Below are 19,419 nucleotides of genomic sequence, written 5' to 3' on the forward strand. Positions count from 1 at the left end.
TTGGAGAAGGAGATGGCAACCCACTCCAGTGTTCTTGCCTGGAGAATCCCAGGGACGGGGGAGCCTGGTGGGCTGCCGTCTGTGGGGTCGCACAGAGTCAGACACGACTGAAGTGACTTAGCAGCAGTGCCTACTAGGTGGAAAGGAGTGTTAATATCTCATACTCATTTGATTATAAATAAACAAAATAAAAACACAGAGCCAAACTCTTGAAATGTTTGTAATACTGCTAACATTTTTTTACTGCATTTAATCTATATAATCCTAATAAATACAGAGGTGGTTAGGACCAAGCAGACTTCTATTGCCTGCAAACTGTTATGCTGAGAAGTAGAACATAGTATGTTGAAGGCAGCACATTTATTACCCACACTCTGAGATTTTTTTTATACTTGAAAGAAGACATATTCAGAATGGAACAAGACACAAGCCCATTGGATAATCTAGTCTATATTTAGGTTTGGCGATCCTTTAAGCCCAGACCAATTTGGAGTGCTAAGAACCAAGGTTACACATCACAACGGTAAATTAACTAGGACACAAACCTTGCACATAAATGATAAACTGTCAAGTACACACCGTTTTAACAAGGGTACGTACGATGGGACTGGCACAGTGATTAGAAGTGGCTTATTCTCACAATGTTGTATCATGAGAAATACGTATCTCACTTCACAACATGGGACATGACTTTGATGTTATTACAGAAAACAAAAGTCAAATCTTCTTCTTCAAAAAAGATTCGTGTTCCAATCACAGAGCCAGCCAAAGGTCATCATTTTAGATCAAGCTACACACAAAAAAAGGCTGTTTTTTTAAAAAAATACTTGCATTTTCTCCTTTAACTCTCATTCTACATTAACTTTTTAAATGTAGCGTGAAATACAAGCATTTATATTTGGTCCAAACAATCAATGTAATTACAAGAACAGGTACAAAATAAAGTCAAGGTCCTCCTTCCTTCTGCAGAGCTGCGTGTCATCAGCCTTCTTCTTCTTCATCACTGTCTTTCATTGTGATGCCCTGAAGTCCTCCTCCTTCTGAAACAGAAGCTGTAGCCTCCTCTACCGTTAAACGTCTGTGTAGGGTGTCATAGGTCTTACTGTTCAGGGTGCCTTCCAGCACACCCTGCAGTCGGAAATCCCTGTAGGTTTTCTGGATGAAGAAGAGAGAAACTGCTTAGATCCCTTACAGATTATATGTATAGATGTATATGCATGCATATGTGCTAAGTTGCTTGAGTTGTGTCTGACTCTTTGCGACCCAATGGACTGTAGCCTGTCAGGCTCCCCTATCCATGGGATTCTCCAGGCAAGAAAACTGGAGTGGGTTGCCATGTCCTCCTCCAGGGCTTTTCCCGACTCAGGGATTGAACCTGCATCTCTTATGTCTCTTGCATCAGCAGATGGGTTCTTTACCACTAGTGCCACCTGGGAAGCTCCTATGGATGTGTATGTGTATGTCTAAATGTATATATACTCAGTTGGCATTTCAAAAGTGACCTGGTGCAATTCACTAATGGATTCAGATTGTAGCTGCCCATGCCAGTCATCCTGTAGGCGTCGTTCCAGGGAGAAAATGAAATGAGAGACTTCTGATAGTGCTATTCAAACTAGAATCACTCTGAGTAGATCAAAATGTTGTGACTGTCAGATGACAAATGAGATTTTTTTAAACCAAAATATTACTAACTGCACAGCATTTACTATTTGAATAACCTGTAACAAAAGTAAAATGATAAATACTTATGTACATTTTCAATGTGAAGGAATTCTTAATTTTTCAACTGAGGATTCAAAAATATATTTTATAAACTGCATTAAGTTTTGGGGTGTGTGTGGAGGGAAGAGGATTAATCCTAAATACCAAAATAAGTCTGCATTTTTAGCATTTGTGAATTATAAAGTTTATTTATATGTATACTGGGTAAAAATCTGTGAGCACCTAAATGTCCCTAAGAATTTTGCCGTTCTGAAATTGCCTTGGAATGTGAAGTGCTAAATTCCAGCATTAAGCTTCCATTGGTGGGCTAATGAAAGACATATTTACAGTTTTGTGAAACAGTAAATTATTTGGTGTATTATGTGTCAGAAATAGAACAAATACCATTTTATTGTTTATACAGTGCTTCTTAACAACAGAAATAACTACACAACTCTGATTTCTGTGGCTCTTAAGATATGTAAACTATAGAATTTTCCTCATTTTACTTTTCCCCTTAAGTGAGACTTTCTTCACACGTGACTTTTTTATGACTAAACAAGCTGGCATTTTATTATTGATTTTTAAAGTTGTAGTTAGTTGTATGGGGGATCAAAATATAAATAAAGAGAGCTTATTCTATAGAAACACTTCCAAGGCCATTAAAATGCTAAATATCTTTAAAGTTTTTTTTTTTTTTTTCTGTCCTATGTTAGATTTAGAATAATAAACAGCCAGGTTTCAATGGATTGTCCCAGAGTATCCGTACATATCCATGTGCCAGTTTTTTGTTCTAAATGATTGCTAAAAGTCACTTCTTTGGAGGTTGCACTTAGTAGAAGAAAAAAGTCAAAGAAGAAGGAATGTTGTACTTTCCGGCCCCATGTAACAACTCCAACAGCTGAAACATTATGGGATGCCTGATTTCACTCAACACAATTAAAAGGAAAATATAATATTCAGACAGTTGAGCTGAAGGTGCTTATTCACTTGGGGGCGGAATTGCTGATGGATGGCATCTTAAGCCCCTGGATACACACCTGGTCTATGAACAGACTTCTGGGAAGGAGCAGAACCATTACAAGGTAGTGGGGTCATTGGTATTTTCACATTTTATCTTCTTGTCATCTAGGATTTGATTTATGCCCTATGGTATCATTCACATTTCAGAAGTGATATTCTCTTGTTATAAATAAAATGCATATTTGAAAAGTCTACCACGTGTCCAAAAAATAAACTGAACTGTGAGGGACACGGACTGTATCTGAGGTCAGCATCTCAACAGCAAGAAGAGTTTGGTGTCTTTTTTTTCCTTAGATGACCAAAACGATTCTAATTTGATTTTAATATTTTATGTTAAGACACATAAAACATACCATCCTCACTGTCTTTTTCTAAACCATTCTATGCCACTAGGGAAGCCCTCTAAACCATTAAACCTTATTATTACTATGGTGATATTTCACACAAAAACTTATGTAATTTGCTCCAGAACCCACAAAGTAACTGTTAGACCAATTTTGTCTAGAAAATCTGTTAACTAGTTTGCATGGTATTGCTACATAAGAGATTTGTGTTCAAGCCTTTAACAGTCTAACAGGTTAAAAATATATCAAGTATACAAAATATTCATCTACAGATAAAACATCTGAAATAAAGTATTATTGTTCCACTGGCAATTATATACTGAGTTTGTGAGTCTTACTTTCTTATTTTATTGGAATAGCTTTCTTTACATTTACTCTAATTATCAGTAAGTTGGCTGGGAGAGAGCTGTAGTGTGGATTTGCCATATTAAAGGCTTTGTAGTTTGTATAAAATTGGACTCTGCTTCCTTATTTTATTAGGAAGTGATAAGCCATTAGGGGAACTGCAGGGCAGGAACCCTTGCAATCTCTTTCTCTTTTTTTAGAATTCATAAAATGTTATTGACACGTAGAGATCCTCTGTGGCTGCCAAGAAGGTCTGCTTGGCTCTTACTTAAGACAAGTGCCTGCCGCGGGGTGCTGCTCACTTGTCTTTTCTCCTGGTAAAAGAGGCAGCTCATTTATGTTAACTGCTTCAAAATGTCAAATGGCCTCTAGGGAGAACAGCAATCCATCAGCCATTTTATTTGAGGATTCTATTTTACCCTTCCCCAAATAAATCATTCTGATGTTACAACTTTGTTAATTTCTTAGTCCTACATCTTCTGTGAAAATTTTATTGCAGTTTGTATCTTCTTAGTGAGCAACACGAATGAACCAATGACTGTCTAGGTGTCTTTGTGGGGCAGAGTTGGTTATCATATACATTTTGATGGCATCCGGGTCTCCATGGGCACAGAAGAATGACAATGCTTGCAAGGACCAGGATTCTAGAGTCCAGTAGCTAGGCTCCTGAGTAGAATGCACTACTCTGCTGTAACAGGCAGGTCCAGTCTATGTGATGTGGATGGAAGGACAGCCTACTCAGAGCCTGCACAACTCTATACGTGTGCTGGTTAACAGCTGTGTAAATTCACTGGAAAATGAACATTATAACTGTATAGGCTCCAAAGAGTGATGAATCTATGTATGAAATTGGCTAGTGTCTGCTTATATTCAAAGTAGAAAAAAATAATTAGAACACTAAATTAATTCATCCTAATTTTCATTGTAAAAATAACCACTTTTAATTATTAAATAAAACACTAGGACTTGATTAAATGCATCAGCCCAAGAAAGTATTGACTGAGTTGAGGGGCCTGCTTGTGAAAAATAAAACCTGGAAAGTTAAACATATATACATGAAATTTAATTTCATATTTATCAGTCTTGATTGCTGGTAGCCATAATGAACACTACATTAAAATAAGATTAAAAACAAGATGGATTGACTTAGAATAAAATGGAAATGTCACCCTGTAATTAACAAAATTATTAATCATTTTTCCTGCTAACTGTGTGAATGACTAGTGAACATTAGAAAAGGAACGACTTTGAAAGAAAAAATGATGGGTTAATAAAACATGCAGATTCTTATTCTAAAAACAAGAGCTTACCAACCTATCAACTAATATCAATCACCTGAGTTCGTAATTTCTGACATCCTGAATAAGCAGATATTAGCTTGAAAATCTGGCTGATCTTAAGGGATATTAGCTGATCCTAAGCTAATCCTAATATTAGTCACATTATTGACTGCAGTCTTAACATGTACATATATTTAGAACATAAACACAGATTATTCTGATTATCTTTTATGAAAAACAAACTTCATTTGAAAGCTCTCCAAGTCACGTTTCTAGAAACAAGGAAGAAATCAGAGGAGCTAAAGCAAATATGAACATATCGTGGTGTGTTTTCAGTTTTTTTGTAAAATAAATAACACCTGGTAAAAAGTGTTCTAAATCAAAGGTAGTTTGTTGATTGAAATGGAATGTGTTTAGTGTATAAAAGTTACTGGATGGCTATAATTTTACTTGCTGTTTATGACTAATCATGATTGCTATCACTGTGACATCATAGGTCTGGTTCTGTTCTAGCAGATTTGCCAATTTCTGACTTTAGAACTTTCCTCTTGGTGGGTACTTTAATCTATGATAACTTCTGTGTCTATGGTACAAAAAAGTCTGCAATCTAATGAGACTGCAGGAACCAAGAGAATGGTGGAAAATATTTTAATATGAATAAAACTTTTAACGATGTGATACAATGGTTCTTCTCAAACTTTATCTATCAGAATCCTCTGCAGGGCTTGTTCATGTGCAGATGGCCAGGCGCCGCTCACAGACACTCTGATTGAGTTGGTCTGGGGTAGAGCCAAAGAATTTGCATGTCTAAGTTCTCAGGTGATGGTAATGTTATATCAGGAATGACATTGTCAGAACCACTGCATAGACGACGTGTGTGTGTACACATACACATACGAATATATATACATATGTATATATGTGCATAAAGATACATGCAGATATATAGGCACACACACATACAGATAAATACATGAAAGTGAAGTGAAAGTGTTAGCTGTTTAGCTGTGCCTGACTCTTTGCAACCCTAAGGACTGTAGCCCAGAACCGCTGATTTGCAATAGCTTAGAGTTCTGTTTCGGAGAAGGCAATGGCACCCCACTCTAGTATTCTTGCCTGGAAAATCCCATGGACGGAGGAGCCTGGTAGGCTGCAGTCCATGGGGTCGCTAGGAGTCAGACACAACTGAGCGACTTCACTTTCCCTTTTCACTTTCATGCATTGGAGAAGGAAATGGCAACCCACTCCAGTGTTCTTGCCTGGAGAATCCCAGGGACAAGGGAGCCTGGTGGGCTGCTGTCTATGGGGTTGCACAGAGTTGGACACAACTGAAGCGACTTAGCAGTAGCAGCAGCAGAGTTCTGTTTTTGGCCAAAATGTAGAATTTGTCTCAATTTTAAGAAAAAGGTATACCTGTGGTACATTCTGCATTTCTACTAGAATTTATAAGGTGTGAAAAATCATGTGAGTTTTAAAGGTGTGAATAAGATATTATCTTAAAGTCTCTCCTAAGCATACTCTTGAAAAGCATAAGTCAAGACAGCTTTGGTGAACTGAGATTACATCTGTTGGTGGTTATGGATGGTCCCCAATACTCACACTGATCGTCTTTCACATACTGGGGTATGCTTCCAAAAGAATTCAGGCAGTGACAACGTTTTACTTTCATATCAGGATATAATGGAGATTCTCCTTGTCTTAGGGGCAAATATAATTCAAAATCCTTCTAATGATATATTAATAAATATGAAGGAAATGTATGAGGAAAAAACATTGCTGTAACTAAGATAATTAATACAAAATTATTATGGACCTACTACATTTAGGTAAATATGGTAGGGGCTTTATGTATATTATCTTAAAATGTGATTCCTTGGTAACAAAATACTTTTTATTAGTGGAAACACGATAAATCTGTGTTTATTTCATAGTCTCACTGAAAATGGAATAAACAGCAGTGCATCATTGCCAACAGTGATGTTTTTACAGTACTTACGTCCACTTGGTTCTATTAAATATGATTTTCTTATATGTCAATATCTTGCCATTATTCTTTATAGCTTGGTGGGCAATTCACTTCTTAACACATTTTGTTTACCTTCACAATCTTGATGAGTGTCTTCAGTTGGTAAATATGAAGCTGAAGGTCTAATCTATCAGCCAGCCACACACAGATGACTTTCATGGAGCTGCTGTACCATTGCTGCAAAGAAGGATGGGGGCAGAAGGCAGGAGAACAAAACAAGGAAACAACCTCTGCAGTATCCATTTAACAGATTTGGTAATGAGGGGGTAATGAAACACTCCAAAATGACCACAGATCAGCACTTGAAGTCAATAATGCTATAATTTCCTGTTAACAGAATTGTATGTTTTGCTAGAAAATCTGCTAAGTTGACCCGGGCTGTTCTTTATATGAATTAACATTACAGTCTTTCAGCTGCAACATATTCATGGGAAACAGTATTTTTGCATTTGCAGCCTTGCAGCCTGCTTTGTAATTTATAGGTAACAATGGGTACTAAATACATAATATGGGAGTGAATGGACTGCCAAGCAGCAGGAAAAAAAATGGGTAAATTATTTTCAAAGGGAAATTTCCCATTAATCTGTAGGTTATGTAAAAATCAGTAGATGCCATAATGCATGTAGGCAACACCTAGAAGCAGCATTTTAAAGGAGGGATGGCAAAAAACATCCACAGTTTACTAACCTCTAATCCCCCAAAACACCTTTATCTATTACTGGTTGTTAAGCATTTGCCAAGATGGCATAAAGCCACCTAAAATAAAGATTTCAGATCTTAGAAAGGAATGTTATCAGGATGGAATTCTTGTGTCTTATAATAATTACAAAAACACATGTCAGTTGACCAAATTATAAAAGAAAACAATCTGTTTCATTTTGCAAGTGTTTTCGGAGGGCTCATGTTTTCTGTTTATGAAAACTCTCTTGAGGGGAAAACTGAAATTCTCCTCTAATGTACTTTCTTGCTCCTATATAATGTCTGTGAGTATTGTAAAAAGAAATTTTGTTCCCATTTTCAAGAAAAGGCAATCTGCCATTAGTGATGACATTTTAAGGGAATTGGTACTCATATGCCAGAGCCAGGTTTAGGTAATACTGTAAGAAAATAATGCTATTCATTCAGATAATGTGAGAAATATCAACGTCCATGCGGCATTTAGGAAGTGACAAAAGAGTTTTTGAGAGAGAAGGGATTTTGTGCCTTGCTTGAATATACAAAAACAGTGACACCACAGATCACAAATGCATGTGCGTATGTTGTTAGGTATTCAAACAGAAAAGTGTCTTTATATTTCTTCCACAATAAAGCGGTAAATTCAAATTTCTAAAAGAAATCTCAAGTGATGTAAGTCTGAAATTCACCTGGACTTGCATTTTATAACATGTTCTAACAAAATTTAGTGTAAGGAATGGTAGTTTAAGCCTAATGTAAAAATGAATTGGTTTAAGATTTCATCAGACTTATTTCTATTAATTGGTAGGTATACTGGACACACATGCATAAAATGAGATAAGCTATTTGAAAATGAATAATTGATTTATTGAATATTGTGATATCAAATGGATGAATGACCATTCCAGTTTTTAAACTGTGAGATGGGCTAAGGTTTTTTTAAAAAATGTTTTTCATGTACCCAATTTTGCTTTTTCCTAATGATTACTTTCCTAACTTTCAGAATGTGTAAAGGTATCAGATACAAGTTTTATAAAACAAGATAATCCTAAATTCTTTAAAAATAAACTAATAAATTCAGTACTTCAGCTGACATATTAAATCTTAATAGATTAGTATCTGATATTTAAATCTTCTATTTTCTTATTTTAAATGATAGCCTCAACTTCTTAAGTTCTATTTTAATGCAAGCAAACACTCACAGGTATTGATGATATTGAATATGAGTATACTGAAGTAACATAAAACCCTTACCTCGACTCCTCTCTCCAAGTACCTTGAAAGCTAAAATGTAGCCGAAATGGTTATGACTCTTAAATTATAGCGCTTCTTCAGGAGGTAATTTAGTTGGGGGACAAAATATGATATATTGTACTAAGTATATAACATACGCAATAATCTGGCTGTCAGACTATAAAGTTACTATATATGTGGTAGGTTGTATGAATTTGAGATAAATGAAAATACTTTCTTAAAATTACTCCTTATGCATCTTATGTTCTTAAAAAATCCACAGATAATTTAAAATTAATGTAACTTCATTTTTCTATTACATGTAAATGATACTTATGATTAAGTGATAATTGAAAGGACATCTAATATAACACAGAAACTTATTATTAATATAACTTCTGTAACACAATGCCAAAATTGTAATTTTAAAGAATAATTTGGAAATCAAATATCTAAAGTTAACTATAAAATCAGAGAAAAAGAATTAATGTTAATAAAGTGCTTAAGCCACTTTATCATCATCTTGCTTTAAAGGCAAACAAATTATTCTACAAGGAACATTCTATAAGGGAAATTATTTCATCCACTAATCATGTATAATTTTAATTCCCAAGTCAAAGTATTTTGAAGAACTTCAGCGAAAGCAAGCAAGTGAAGAAAAATAAGCAGCTTAACTTAGAGTTTATGGTGTTATGAAGAATAAGCTAACAAACCAAAAAAAAAACCTCACTAGGACTGCTTCTTTCTTGTATATGCTGAAACATACACACACACACACCAAAAAAATAAAACCACCAAACAAAACAGATGTCAGTAGCATTTCCCTATTTCTGGAGCTGGAATAGAAATGTTCTTCTTTTGGGTGGAGGATGGTAGGTCCCATTTTTTTTATTTTGAGAAAAAATTCAAAAAATTCAAAATAAGTTAGCTTCATTCCCCTCAGCCACCCATCCGCTCTACCGAAGCAAACCAATCCCCCAAAACAAAGAAAAAAAAATTTGAAAGGGGTGAATGTGCAGTGAAGTGTGACTGTTAGAAAATGTGCTTTCAGTTTGGAAAAGTTAATTTTATAAAGCAAGTTGGTTGACTATTCACTTTTCCCTTCAGGGGATGACAACGAAGGGGCGCTGGAGCTTGCACTCAAGTCATGGGTATGGCATTACTGCTTATTCTCTGCTTGGTCTACTTAGGAATAAAGCAGTAAGTGTATATTCTGCACTCTTTTTTTTTTTTCCTCCATCAATCCATGCCAGCAGCCTACCACTTTAACAAAAAATATGTGTTTTTTTTTTTTTCTTTTTGTGGTTCATTCAACTGCTGTAAGGGCATGCATTACTCACTTCATTTTCTTGAGATATCTCTTTTAAAGCAAAAATAAAAGAAAAGGAAAGGCTAGGGTTGACTCTGTGAGACCCCTGTATTTATTCACACTTATTGTGCATGACTGTAGACTGGTAAATCATATTAGCGGCCCGTCTCCCCATCAAGCTGCTACTTGCTTTCCAGCCCTGGGAAGGTTCAACAAATCAACAGGAGCACGGAAAACAGAACATCAGTCTAATCTAGTGTTTAAGGTGAAGTTTTCAAACCCAATCTAAGAAGATCTTTAGAGCAAGCAACAAGCTGAAGGGCTCAGAAGGTGGTATTGACAATGAAAGAGTGTTGAAATATTGAGAAGCGCAGCACTTGTGCATTTTTAATAACAAGAGGGTCAACAAGGACACAGCTCCCTTAGTGCCAGGAGTTGCCACTGACTATGGAAATTGCCACACCAGGGCTATAAACGCTTGCAGTTCATCAGCTTTCTTAAACAGTTCATCAGCTTTCTTAAACACCCTGAACCCCCTCAGTGGACCTTTAGTCTTGAATTAACAAACCAAAGCAATGAAAGAGGGTGCATTCTGAATGGCTGGCATTGATCCCCAACTGTGTCAGCACTGCTACAGGCCCTGAAAAACTCTCTCCATTGTCAATAGAAATTGACAAACCTCGTCTCCTAAATAGTGCAGCTGAGCCGGGCGGGATCCACGCAGCTGTAAAGGGCGCTGCTCTTGGGGCCGGGGAGCACTAACAATGGAACAAGCATGAGCTCTTTGTCAGTCCCAGACTCGGCAATTTTCTAACAAGGATTAAAGTTGTTTCTCGGCAGTGCTGGTTGAAAAGAGATTTAGCAACACACCGTGCTTTCTTCATGCAAGTTAAAGAGAAGTAGTTAAGGAATTTCATTATTCCCTTGACTAGTGGAAATACAAAACAAATATATTAAATATGCACGGCTCCCTTTTCTGCCTAATTTATAACATTTGGAGGCAAGGGGATTCAATGCAATATAACACTTCTTGCCTGGAAACAAGCACTCTATCTTTATTTTGGAAGTTTTATAGATTTTTCTTTTTAAGAAAGTCCAGCCGCTTGCCACCTGGAATGAGGTCTCAATACATACTAATGCACAATGTCTTCAGACCCTCTGGGGCTGATATTCCTAAATCTGAATCACAGGACCCCATAGGGTCTATGTATTACCGCGGCTTCGAGCAAATCATTTGTCATAATGCGGCTTCTGATGATGATGGCTGGGTAAAAATAACTGCTTTGCTGGGGAACAAATCTGTGATCTATTTTCTGCTCAAGTGTTTAGCTTTTTTATTGATTATGAATTGGTACAACTAGTTGATATATTTTCATTCTTCTCCAGCTAGTCTCATCTCAATAGGTGAACAACATAAAAAAAAAAAACAGCAACCCCACAACCAATACTTTTAGTGCCCCCAGATATGGAATGGCTAAATTTCCACAGTATGTATGTATTTCTTCATTTATTTCAAGAGAAGCTGTCTGTTTTTATTACAGTCAAGTCACTGTGTTGAAATGAAATACCATCTAGAAAATCTCATCTGAGGAAGTATGTACCTCTTAAATGTTAAGATGAATTGAATAAAAGAACAAATAACAGTTTTGAAAAGGTGAAGGTTTTGAAAAATCTGATAAATATAAAGCATCCTTTAAGATCATGTTGTGGCTTTAGAGGGCTACAAAATATTTAGAAAAGTGAATACTTTACAGTTTCACCAGTACATTAAAAAGTAAATATAAATGCTTCTTTATACATGGAGTGTTCCTTTGGTCCACAGTACATCTGTTTGACATAATTAAATTTGTGGTCACTCACTTCTCATTTCTTAACACTAAAATGTACTTTTGATGTAATAATTCCATCCTTCCCCCCTCTACTCAAGGCATCCCCCAGAAACAATTATATTTGATTCTACAAAACAGATCCTCAAAACACAGCATTTTGAAAGTTCTAAAGTGTGGATTTTTTGTTGGTTTGGAATAGGATTAGGGCTATATTTAAGGAAAACTGAAACCAGTCTATTACATTTAGAATACAGGAAGTGTTAACCCAATCTACATCTATCAACCAGCTGGACCCAGAGGCATGCAGGAGGACTTAGCAGCTGAGGGCTGGTCGTGAACACACCAGAGAAGGACATCATCAACCCAGAAGCTCCGGGGGCTGAGTACCCAGGAGCCCTGTGAGGCTACATTCACTGGACTGAGCCTCTTGCTTTCTGTATGCCTCAGTTTTCTCATCTGGCATATGAAGGGCAGCTGAGATGAATCTAGCTTTACAATGAGATTCTTATACTCTCCAGAAATACTTTGAGATTAGATTTGACTATCAAAGGAAAGGGCGTGATTAGAAACAATATAGCTTGTGATTCTCCTAAAAATGAACTGAAGAGAAAAGCCAAATTGTCTTTTTTAAAAAATGCTGCTTAAATATAGCTTTGTTCATCCAAATATGCAAGTCTAGAATTATAGATGTTTCTATTAGATGTTATTTTGTTTTAAATTTATTCATTTTGGCCTTTTAAGGAAGAACAGATATTCTATAAAAATGAAACAATAAAGTATAAAGAAGAATAAATGGAATTTATTAAGAACTGTGAGGCATTATTACTATGATTTTATATTAATAATGCTACCTATATTATATATTATATAATAATAAGCTGACTATAAAAGTATCTGTTTTTTTTTTTTAAATACCTCCATGGGAAGTTCAAGTGCATCAGTTCAATTTTCATTTGATTCTTATACCAACTGTAATGAGATGGTTCTTATTTTCATTTTGCATGGAAACTGAGCTCACAGAGGTAGAAAACTGAGTTTAGATTAAATAATTTACTTATTTAAGTTTATATAAGTGGCAGGGTTAAGATTCATCTTATATCTATGCTCCAAAGTCTGTGCTCATGACTACTAGGTTATTCCATTTCCTTCTATGAAACAGTCTGTTTCATCAAGGGAAGTCTCTGATTTTTTCAGAACAGTTTGGTATTTGTAGCAGACAACTAAGAAAATAGCTCTGTCATTCCCGGTGCTCCCTCATGGTTATAATGCAGGATTATGAAATAATATAGGAGAAGCTTATTGTTCCAAAGAAGTCCATCACATTTTCTTACAAGTTAATGTAATCTACATTTCCAAAGGTATTTGTACACCTGACAATGTAATTACACAATAAAATAAATTTTTTGAAGAACCAGACTGTCTTAGGATAACTAACCAACTGGTTCTTGTGCTATGCATTTCCCACGTGTTTTCTCCTTAAGTGCCATATACTCTAATGCTTATAAAGCGCCATATACTCTAAAACTTAGGGATACTGAGAAAATCTTTTTTCACTGCAACAAAACAAAGCAATGTGGAAAGAAGATCCTAGTTCATTCATGAAGGGATTCGATCTATATGTACAGTTTTCTTATTTTTTTATTTTTAAAATACAGAACATAGAAGAACTTGATTCATGCTTTCTCCCCTTCCGTGTTCAATAAACTCACTTTTAGGGCGATTTTCATTTTTTTAGTCCTATGAGGAAGACTGCAAAGCAGAGTTCATGAGCACTATGGTGTCTGTTAAGGAGGAGAAAGTGTAAGAAGTGCTAATGTGGGAGGTTTGGCATATAGTCGGTACCTAATAAATGCTTGTTGAATGATGAAACATTTTTCCTACTCTTGAAGTTCAGTACTTTTTTCCATTCTTTTTTAAAATGCATGAATGTAGTAACTAAGATGCTTCCAGATGCATTCAATCCTCTTCAATCATAAAACAGGGTAAGTTATATAATAGGGTAAGTTCCAGAAACTGGGGGTTGCACAAGCTTTTTTCCACTCATCTCTATTTTATTAACTCCAAATTTCCTTTCTCTCAAAATATCCTGAAAGTAATATTACTAAACTAGCCTATCTATCCTCACACTTCACAAAGAGCATTAAAATCAATACTATTCTTCATTATTCGTTATCATCAAGCAGGCAAGTGCCTTTGTAAATTTATTCTGCAGTTCTCTTCCTGGTGCTAAAACGACCAGGGATTACAAAGTGAAAATTTCAGATCATCAGTTGTTTCCCCCTCCCCTACTTAATGACAAATGATGGAATGCATACTGGTTGGGCTAATCTTTTGACTAATCAATGGTTTGGCTGAACACAGTGGTCAACCCAGTTACAACGGTATGTGTACTAGTTTGGGATGCAGACATAGACTGTGAATGATTTATTTGGGCATAAGACCTGTTCACTTGGTTCAGTGACTCATTTTGAGTACTATATATAAAAGTTTGGTCAATATTGCATTTAAATCAATAATGTAGGATCTGGATAAAAATAAATTAGACTCCTGCAATTTCTACTGAATGGTACAAGTTTGAGATAGAACCTCAGTCTGAGAATGAATGGTTAGCCAGTCTTTTTGCTTCAGTTTCCTTATAAAAAATAGGGAAAAATTATTCCAAAGGTCCTTTTCCAGAGTGTTGTAGGGACAGAAGTAAACAGTTATCCCTCTGTTTCTGACTCATGGTGCACTCTCACAGGAAATGAGTGATCTGCTGGTCTGGTAGATACTGGGTTTCTCTATATCTACAAGTTTTGGGTAAGTCAATCCCTCTCTTGGGACTTTTATCCCCACGTACATTTCACTGGCCAGATTCATGACATTGAAGACTCTGGTCAACCATCATTTCTCCTATGAAGCCAACACTATCTCTTACCAGGTAGAATTAGAAGCTCCCGTATTTTCTGCCTCTAAATCTCTGTACCTGTGTCTGTAGAAATACTGCACAATGTGCTCTATATCTGCCTCAATAGGATGTGAGTAACCATAAGGCAGAAACCGAGTCTTTTTCTTAATATCTCTAGCCCTTAATATCTCTAGCACATAACATGTGTTACATGTTTTTTGAGGGACTGAATGCTTTTAAAATATTTGGAGATATAAACTGTTGCACATATAATAGTGGCAGGGCAGTTTTTCAATAGACAAAGGATAATATCAGAGCCAGAGGAACTGGTGACTTGAATGAAACATTTCATTAATAGCAGAATAATTTAATGAATGCTAAAGTTGCAGGCATCACCAAAAAGTAAACAACTGCAACTGGCTAATGAAATTTAACACACGACTAAAACAGAACTGAAAATGTGACAGTCTAATTTCATTGTAGGTGATGAACTAAGTAAAGGAGAAAGTACTGTAAACTAAGGAACCCCCCATGCCCAGGTACATATAAGAGTGTCCACATATAGGAAATCAACACTTCACTGGAAGGACTGATGCTGAAGCTCCAATAATTTGGCCACCTGATATGAAGAGCCAACTCATTGGAAAAGACCCTGCTGCTGGGAAAGACTGAAGGCAGGAGGAGAGGGAGACGAAAGAGGATGAGACGGTTGCATGGCATCACTGACTCAATGGACATGAGTTTGAGAAAACTCCAGGAGATAGTGAAGGACAGGGAAGTCTGGAGTGCTGCAATTCATGGGATCGCAAAGAGTCAGACACAACTTAGCAACTGAAAGACAACAACACAACACATACATTCTTACACACAAAGATATGATGACATTATATGTGCTCAGAGGTTGATGTGCTCAGCTCCAGACTGGTTTTTCAGAGTCTGTCATGCATGCAGCGAACAACCTTTCTGGCGTATGCTCAGGGGTATTCGTAGCTGTTCATGGAGGGTATCAAAGGCTGTGGGGCTACCTAGTGTGGAGCGTCAATGCTGCCTTGTGAGTTTTCACCAATAAAGGACATGTCCTGGATGCCTTCAGTGCTTGCTGGTCTTGTGAGAGGTGTATAAAAAAGGCAGAGAACCACCATGCTGTGGCACTGTGACTCAGACTTGAGTCTGAGTGAACATGAAGAGCCCTCCTGGGAGGTGGCAGAAGCCTGGTTTTTCAGCAGAGAACCTCTGAAGGGTAGAGAGGGAGAGCATGCCCTTGTTGCACCGTCATGGCATTTGATATTGCAAGCTCTAGAGCTAGGTACTACTGTTGAATCAGCTCTGCATCCTGGCAGGTTTCCTATCATCCACTTGCAACAGAGAGAAATAAAAACAAGTCAAAGATACTATTTATTTGAAAGCTTTCTCAATTTTAGTTCTCCACAGTATACTATTTGGAAAAAAAAAAAAACCAACAATGTCTATTCAGTAGCTGAAAATGTGAAACATTTTAATGTAGAAGTTAACTTTTTCAAAAGACCCATTTGACCATAAGAATGTAAGTTCCCTTATTAGAGCAGGAACTTGGTCTATCTTACCTAACACTGTATTCTCAGCCTCTACCGGTGTGTGGCTTCGAGTAACTACTAGTTGTATGACGAAATAATACAAGGGATTTTGATTTCCTACTTTAATTAGAATCCTACCGAGTCATTGTGACGGAGATACTCAACGATCTGGGGCAAAACCAATGCCTAACCTTTTACATTTTTTTGGCTGTGGAGCATGTGGGATGTTATTAATAGTTCCCTAACCAAGGATTGAACCTGTGCCATTTGCATTGCAAGTGTGGAGTCTTAACCACTGGACCACCAGGGAAATCTCTATGCTTAACCTTTCAGTCTCAATATTCACCACCATTTCTTACACATCCCAATTGAAAGGTCAGTTGGATTTGTTTTCTAGATCTTATATACCCAAAACATCAAATGGATGAACATTTGACATTAATAAACATACATTTTATGTGTATAATATAGGCAGTAACTAAGAAGAAAGGAAAGGAAAATGAAGTCGCTTAGCTGTGTTCGACTCTTTGCGACCCCATGGACTGTAACCTACCAGGCTTCTCAGTTCATGGGATTTTCCAGGTAAGAGTACTGGAGTGGGTTGCCATTTCCTTCTCCAGGGGATCTTCCTGATCCAAGGATCAAACCCAGGTCTCCCACGTTGCAGGCAGACACTTTACCATCTGAGCCACCAGGAAAGCCAGAACTAAGGGGAAAGTCAACAAGAAATGTGGCGAGTATATGGAGCAAATTTATGAGGATCAGTAGAGCAAGTATGGGAAAAATTTCCATGAGAATGTATAAATAGGAATGTGTACAGCCACATTCAAATACTATATCCCATTCCTGGCAAATAGAAGGGGAAACAATGGAAAGTAACAGACTTTATTTTGTTGGGCTCCAAAATCACTGCAGATGGTGACTATAGACATGAAATTAAAAGACACTTGCTCCTTGGGAGAAAAGCTATGACAAACATAGACAGCATATTAAAAAGCAGAGATATCACTTTACTGACAAAGGCCTGTCTAGTCAAAGCTATGGTTTTCCCAGCAGTCATGTATGGATGTGAGAATTGGACCATAAAGAAGGCTGAGTGCCAAAGAACTAATGCTTTTGAACTGTGTGTTGAAGAAGACTCTGGACAGTCCCCTGGACTGCAAGGAGATCAAACCAGTCACTTCTAAAGGAAATCAGTCCTGAATATTCATTGGAAGGACTGATGCTGAAGCTGAAGCTCCAATACTTTGGCCACCTGATGAGAAGAAGTGACTCATCTGAAAAGACCCTGCTGCTGGGAAAGGTTGAAGGCAGGAGCAGAAGAGGGTGGCAGAAGGCGCAATGGTTGGATGGCATCACCAACTTGATGGACATGAGTTTGAGTAAGCTTCTGGGAGACGGTGAAGGACAGGGAAGCCTGGTGTGCTGCAGTCCATGGGGTCGCAAAGAGTCAGACACGACTTAGTGACTGAACAACAACAACAACGAATTCCTGACTCTCAAAGCCTAAGCATGACACAGAGCATTTTGAGAAGCTTCAAAGGACAGCCCCCAAAAGATTAAAGGGCTAGAAAAGGGGCCTATGATGAGAAGTAGAGCAAACAGGGATTATTTATCCTGGAGTAGACAAAGATGACAGGTGTCTTACTAACATTCTTCATATATAGGAAGGATTATTCCCTAGAGATGCTGGCTACCTGCTTTTTGTTCTCCACTGAGAAGAAAAGGGGAAATGGGCTTAAAAAACAGCATGAAAAATTTAGGTGAGGTAAGGATTAGAACTTGCTTTATTTCAAATAAAACATTTTGTCCATTTTAAGAGAGTGAAATTTAGATGGTGTCTTACGTAGGGCTGGGCTGAGATCAAGAAATTGAGGGCTCTTGAGTTTAGGTAAGTACCTGTGAAAATTGTTTATATGGTTTCCTTTCAAGGAGTTTAACAAACACCCCGTTTTGCCACAATGATGCTGGTTTACTACAACAGCTGTTTCCTGACACAGAATGTGTTTTCAGTTGGACTTAGTCAATGGTGGCATTCTGGCCGCCACTCCTGTGCTCATTTGTGAATGGCACCAACCGTGTAGGTAAGGCTGCAGGGGGAGGATTGCAGAGGGCGTGTTTGATGGAGGAGGAGATCAAAAAGCAACCACAGAAAATGGCTTTAAAGCCATGTGTCATTTGCTTATGAAGTTGAGTTTGAAGATAAGGAGAATGGTAGCCATCGTTTCTATGAAAACATCACACTGGCCAACTGATGGCGATGGCTAGTCTTAGGGGAGCCCTGGGTAGTTTCATTAATAAGTCACTGGTAGCCAGCTGCAGTGCAAGCATGCAAAGCCACCGAGGGAAAGCCAGGCTCTATGTGGAGAAGCAAGAGTTTCCAGACCATCATCCATGTGAAAGCAGTGAGCAATCAATACTAAATAACTTTTCAACTGCTCAACATGTTGCTTGTAATTATTTCAGCTATCTTTGATAAAATCAGGAGTGGGAATATTCTGATTTCTTCCATGACTATTAAGTTACTGTCACTGGCTTGGGTGAATGAAAGCAAATACACATTTATGCATTTGATGTTTAGAAAAATTTCTTGAGGAAAATGCAAGTTTTGACATCTTCCATTCATCAGAGAGAGTTTTACCATGGTGAAGTGATTTTAAGTGATCAACCCCAATTTTTTTTTCTCCTATTCAAGCAAAAACCTCAGATCAGTTCACAAGTGAGATTTTTTTTTTTTTTAAATTCTGAGCACAATTAAAGGTGAGTTAAGGCTCTGGTGGAAATCTAAAGAGCATCAGCAAATCTGAGCACTGCTCAGCTTTTGAATTGCTTTCCTACTTCTTAGTTCTTTTAAATGGTTTTCTATGGCAGGAACATTTTTCTTAATTAGTCACAGCTAATTAGTGTTCTGGCATAGACAAGTAATCAGAAATGTCAGAGCTGCAAGGCTACATCTCCCTAATCCTTTGATAATAATTTAGCCTCCTGGGAGGGCCCCAAGCTGCGGTAAGTAGTGACTGACAATAAGGCAAAATTAGGTGGGCAGCAGACCATTAGGATAGAAAAATAAAAAGCACTACCCGATCCCGCTGAGCACCATCAGGCAACTAACTGCACTGCCAGATGAGGTGCCTGTTTAAGCCTGTGTTGTTAATTAGCCTGATTCTACCAGACCTGCCACATATGTCCAGGTGCCTCATGCAAAGATGTGTAT

General features: G+C 37.3%; 1 protein-coding gene across 15 annotated transcripts in view; it reads right to left on the minus strand.

Moving 5' to 3' along the window:
- Positions 1-258: 258 nt before the first annotated feature.
- CADPS2 (calcium dependent secretion activator 2) overlaps positions 259-19,419 on the minus strand; it is a 563,191-nt gene continuing 544,030 nt past the window's right edge. For all 15 annotated transcript variants that reach the window (XM_068972950.1, XM_068972951.1, XM_068972952.1 and 12 more), the window contains 2 exons: positions 6,792-6,896; positions 259-1,155 (listed from right to left, as the gene is read on the minus strand). In XM_068972950.1, coding sequence (XP_068829051.1) covers positions 982-1,155; positions 6,792-6,896 — 279 coding nt within the window. In that variant the 3' untranslated portion in view covers positions 259-981. The remainder of the gene's footprint in view (positions 1,156-6,791; positions 6,897-19,419) is intronic.

The sequence above is a fragment of the Capricornis sumatraensis genome, chromosome 5, assembly GCF_032405125.1.
Source record: "Capricornis sumatraensis isolate serow.1 chromosome 5, serow.2, whole genome shotgun sequence".
NCBI lineage: Eukaryota > Metazoa > Chordata > Mammalia > Artiodactyla > Bovidae > Capricornis > Capricornis sumatraensis.